The following is a 5,163-nucleotide window of genomic DNA, read 5'->3' as shown; positions in this document are numbered from 1 at the left end:
AAGGTTCGACATACATAGTAAATAGGAAACTGTGTACCTTGCTCTTCTCGAACTAGGACACCACTTACCGTGATTTCGGATACTGCCAAGTACAAGTAAAGTTTCTCATCTACCTTCAGAGTGTGAAGAAGTGGTGAGCTCGATAGGTATTGCTTCAAATCTTCCAATGCTTGTTGACACTCTGGAGTCCAGGTGAAATCTTTCTTCTTTTTGAGTAGATAGAAAAACCTATGGCTCTGATCCGATGACCTCGAGATGAATCGACCCAAAGCAGCTATCCGTCCAGTCAGCCTTTGCATGGCTTTTACACTATCTACGACGGTGATGTCTTCGATGGCCTTGATTTTATCGGGGTTAATTTCGATCCCCCAATTTGATACCATGAAGCCAAGGAATTTTCTCGAACCGACCCCGAAAGTACATTTCTCGGGGTTGAGCTTCATGTTATATTTCCTTAAGATCTCGAACGTTTCCTGCAAATGAGCCAAATGGTCCTCTACGCACAGGGACTTAGCTAGAATGTCATCAATATAAACTTCCATTGACTTACCTATTTGTTCTTCGAACATTTTATTTACTAGGCATTGGTAAGTAGCTCCTGCATTTTTTAGCCCAAAGGGCATTACGTTATAACAGTATGTTCCATACTTGGTGATAAAAGAAGTCTTTTCTTGATCTTCCGGGTTCATTTGGATTTGATTGTACCTGGATAGGCATCGAGAAAAGTAAGGATCTCGTGGCCGGCCGAAGCATCGATCATGCAATTGATGTTAGGCAGTGGAAAAGAATCTTTAGGACATGCTTTGTTTAAGTCCTTATAGTCTACAAACATTCTAAGTTTGTTCTCTTTTTTAGGGACTACAACTACATTAGCTAACCATTCGAGGTATTTCACCTCCCGAATGGACCCTATTTTGAGAAGTTTAGTTACCTCGTCCTTTATGAAGGCGTGCTTTACCTCAGACTGGGGCCTTCTCTTTTGCCTCACCGGTCTAAATTTGGGATCCAAGCTCAGTCGATGCGTTGTTATCTGCAATGGGATCCCTGTCATGTCTAAATGGGACTATGCAAAACAATCTATGTTATCAATAAGAAATTGAATAAGCTTTTTCCTGAGTTTGGGAGTTAACCTCGTTCCCAGGCATACCTTTCGCTTGGGCAGGTACTCGATCAGTATAACCTGTTCCAGCTCTTCGACCGTTGATTTGGTGAAATCCGAATCTTCGGGAACAACAAAGGTTCGAGGGGTTAGAAAATCCTCCTCTTCTTTTTCTTTTACTACCTGTTTCTCTGATTTGGTCGAGGCTGGGGGCAGTGATTACTATTTGGCCGCTTGTTTACCTTTGGTGCTTGATCTTTCCGAGGTTGATAGTGTCGAGATCGGTGTTACTTCATCGACCGAAAACATTTCCTTTGCACCATGATGTTCCTCGTATACCATTTTTACACCATCGTCGTCGGGAACTTCATCATTTGGTGGAGGGTCGACGGTACTATCCTCATGTTGTGGATCCAAGGCCTTCCGAGTAGTGAATTATATCTCATGTCGCCCTTGATTACATGGAATTTAGTATCTTGAATGGTTCCATCCACGTTCACCGGTAGGATAATCTCCCCTTTAGTCGTTTCACTAGCCATATTGAAGGCGTTTAAGACTCGAGATGCAGGTACAATTTGGTCCTACAGGTCGAGTTGCTCCACGACCCTCGATCTGATGATGTTTGCTGAGCTACCTGATCCACTAAAACATGCTTAACTTGAATTTTATTTAATAAGAATTACCCGAGCGTCGTTGTGTGGATGAGAAATTCCTTCTAATTATTTCTCATTGAATGATAAAGTGCCTTCGGGAACATAGTCTCGGGTCCATTTCTCTTTAGTGATTGACATCTTAGTGTGTTTGAATATGGGTCATTGTGGAACGTCGACCCCACCGATGATCATATGAATGACATGTTGAGGTTCTTCTTGTTCATTCTTCCTATTAGCATCCCTTTCCCTAAAATGATTCCTATCTCGATCGCTGAGGAACTCTCGAAGGTGGCCCTTGTTAAATAGACGAGCTACCTCCTCCCTCAATTGCCTGCAATCCTCAGTCCTATGACCGTGTGTGCCATGATACTAGCACATTAAATTTGGGTTCCTTTGAGAAGGATCGGTCTGTATGGGTCTGGGACACTTAGTGTATTTGATCCTTCCGATAGCCGATATTATGCCTAATGCATCGACGCTAAAATTGTATTCTTATAGCCGAGGTGCCTCTGTGGGATCCGCATACTTGTCAAAACCAATTTTACTCATATGTCCCCGAGAATTTTGTCCTCGATCGATTCTTCAATCATTCCGGGTGGAATTGCATCCTGGACCGTTATACCTTCAATCTACAACATATGGTTGGTATTGGTCTTTGTTCGAACTTGGCTCCCTGTCGACGTCCCTCTGATTTTTTGCCTGTCGACCTATTTGGATGCACTAAACCGAAAGGAGCTCCTAATTGGTCATCCTCGACCCTAATCTTCGATTGATACCGATTATATACATTTGCCCAAGTTACAGCTGGATACTCGATCAAAGTTTGTTTCAACTGATGTGACGCTATCGAACTCCGTTCATTCAACCCTTGGGTGAAAGCTTGAACTGCCCAATCATCTGTGACCGGTGGCAACTCCATGTGCTCCATTTGAAATCGGGACACGAACTCCCTTAGCATCTCATTATCCTGTTGTCTTACCTTGAAGAGGCCCGATTTGCTTATTACGACGTTTATGGCCCTGGCGTGCGCTTTTACGAAAGAATCCGCCAACATGGCAAATGAATCGATGGAATTTGGTGGGAGGCTGTGATACCAAATCATTACTCCCTTCGACAGGGTCTCTCCTAACTTTTTCAACAACACAGACTCGATTTCGTCGTCCTCCAAATCATTACCCTTAATGGCGCATGTGTAAAAGGTAACATGTTCATTGGGGTCAGTGATCCCATTATATTTGGGTATGTCAGGCATACAGAACTTCTTTTGAATGTGCTTCGGAGCCGCATTCGGAGGGAAGGGGTTTTGTACAAACTTCTTCGAATCCATTCCTTTCAAGATTGATGGTGCCCCCGGTATCTGGTCAACTCGGGAGTTGTAAGTCTCCACATTTTTATCATTGGCTTCAATTTTCTTCTCTCCTGATTCAATTCTCTTGGTGAGCTCCTCGAGCATTTTCATTATAGCAGGATCGGTCCCCGATGTGTTATCACTCGATCTTTCCGGTGCTGGCTTGGTACGACGAGCATTCTCCGGCTCGACCCTATTTGGAGCTCTGTGCTGATTTTGAAACTGAGTAATGGCGGCTTATTGAGCCTGAAACATTTCGAATATCACTTGGAGACAGACTCCTTCGTCTCCTCTGCCTTAAGTACCTTGGCCATCAGATCGGCCTTCTTTGCGTACACTTCCCTCAAGATCTGCACCTAAGTCCGCATTTAGAGCAATGCGCAAACTAACGTCGACTGGGTTGATGGGCGGTACTCCTCCGAGATCAGCCTGTGGCACCTCGATCTCTAGAGCAATCACATTTTCATTTTCCCAGTGAAGTCTGAGGCCATTGTCACCATGTGTGGATGCATTTTTTGAGTTTGACATGTTTTAACCTGAAAGCAAATATTCTTGACAAGAACAAGTGTAAAATAGTGTGTTTTACCAGAATTAGTACTGAACAATCACTATTATCCTTAGCCCCACGGTGGGTGCCAAATTGTTTACCCTAAAATTCAAGTAAATTAAACAATAAAATAAACTAAGCCAGAATTATAGCAGTCCTCGATTCGAGATAGTCTCGAGGTTGGATAATATGAGCAGTAAAGAAAAGTAATGAACAGTAAGAGAAATAGAGCAGCGTATATATTTTTTATCAATAAATGATGATCATACAAATGAATGGGGTCCCTCTTTATATAGTAGAGGAATCCTAAATAAGGTACAATTCTAATAACAGAAATAAATCCCATGATTGGTGTCAATAACTGCTTGATTCGATTTTTTCCGAAATTTTCGCCGAGATCTTCGGTCGGTTGCTAATATCTCGCCATTTCATTTTTATGCCTTACCTGAAGTCGGTCATGCTCGGTCTCGATCTTTAGCGAGCACTTCGATCTTCATGCTCCATGATCTGTCTTCGAGTTCGAGCCTGGTCTATTACGAGCTTACTCTCGAGGCAATTCTTCGTGTCTATGAAATCGGACATACCCGATTTCAACCGTATACAACTACTTTCAACATTAGGCCTGTATTCCTATATCTATTAGCATTTTTTCACTGAGAATGAGCTTAAAATCGCTCAAGTGTACTTCTCTAGGAAGTGGAAAACAACAGCCAATTATTGAAGCTATGAAAATTTTATTTTGAAATATAACAACGAATTATAGATATAAAAGCTTAAATATCACACAGATCAACCTAAATTTAATGTGTTACATGACAACCTAACTCTAGTACCCAAAGATAAAAAGAACTGTCACGACCCAAAATTCTACCCTTGGGACCGTGATAGCGCCTAACATTTTACTTGCTAGGCAAGCCAACGTTAGCTATACTTATTAACCAGTTTTAACAATTCAAATCAAATGATAACAATAATAATCGAATAGTCTAAAATAAGGTAATAACCTACTGAACGACGTAATCCAAATACAATCCCAAAAACTAGAGTCACGAATACATGAGCGTCTAGAGTACTACAGATAATAGTCTGAATCACCACAACTATTTGAATCTAAATAAACAACAATGATGAAATAGAAGGGGACATCGGGGTTGCGAACGTCGTGCAGCTATACCTCAAGTCTCCACAAGTAGCTGGATTCAGGCAATCTCACTAAGCGTTGTTGGGACCAACTCCGGTAGCTGTACAAAAAGTGCAGAGTGTAGTATGAGTACAACCGAACCCATATAATCGATAAGTTCTGAGCCTAACCTCCACGAAGTAGTGACGAGGCTAAGGCGAACTACTTACAATAACTTATACGCAATAATTATCATAACAGGAAATGGAAGTAAAGCAATTAACTCATGAAAATGAACTCGAAATTCAACTACCCGAGAGCCCAGAATAACAAGTCTCATAGCCTCATATCACAATACCGAGGAAAATCCAACAATCACAAAAGTACCACATATAC

The 5,163-nt window shown here is 41.8% G+C and overlaps 1 protein-coding gene across 1 annotated transcript; it reads right to left on the bottom strand.

Annotated features, from left to right (window-relative positions):
* Positions 1 to 2,368: 2,368 nt before the first annotated feature.
* LOC138902240 (uncharacterized) lies at positions 2,369 to 3,211 on the bottom strand. The gene has a single exon (XM_070190086.1). It carries the CDS (start codon positions 3,209 to 3,211, stop codon positions 2,369 to 2,371), a length of 843 nt encoding a protein of 280 aa, XP_070046187.1.
* Positions 3,212 to 5,163: the final 1,952 nt, after the last annotated feature.

This window comes from Nicotiana tomentosiformis, chromosome 12, assembly GCF_000390325.3.
Source record: "Nicotiana tomentosiformis chromosome 12, ASM39032v3, whole genome shotgun sequence".
Lineage (NCBI taxonomy): Eukaryota > Viridiplantae > Streptophyta > Magnoliopsida > Solanales > Solanaceae > Nicotiana > Nicotiana tomentosiformis.
Note: the sequence above shows the minus strand (reverse complement) of the source record. Positions and strands in the feature narration are given on the sequence as shown.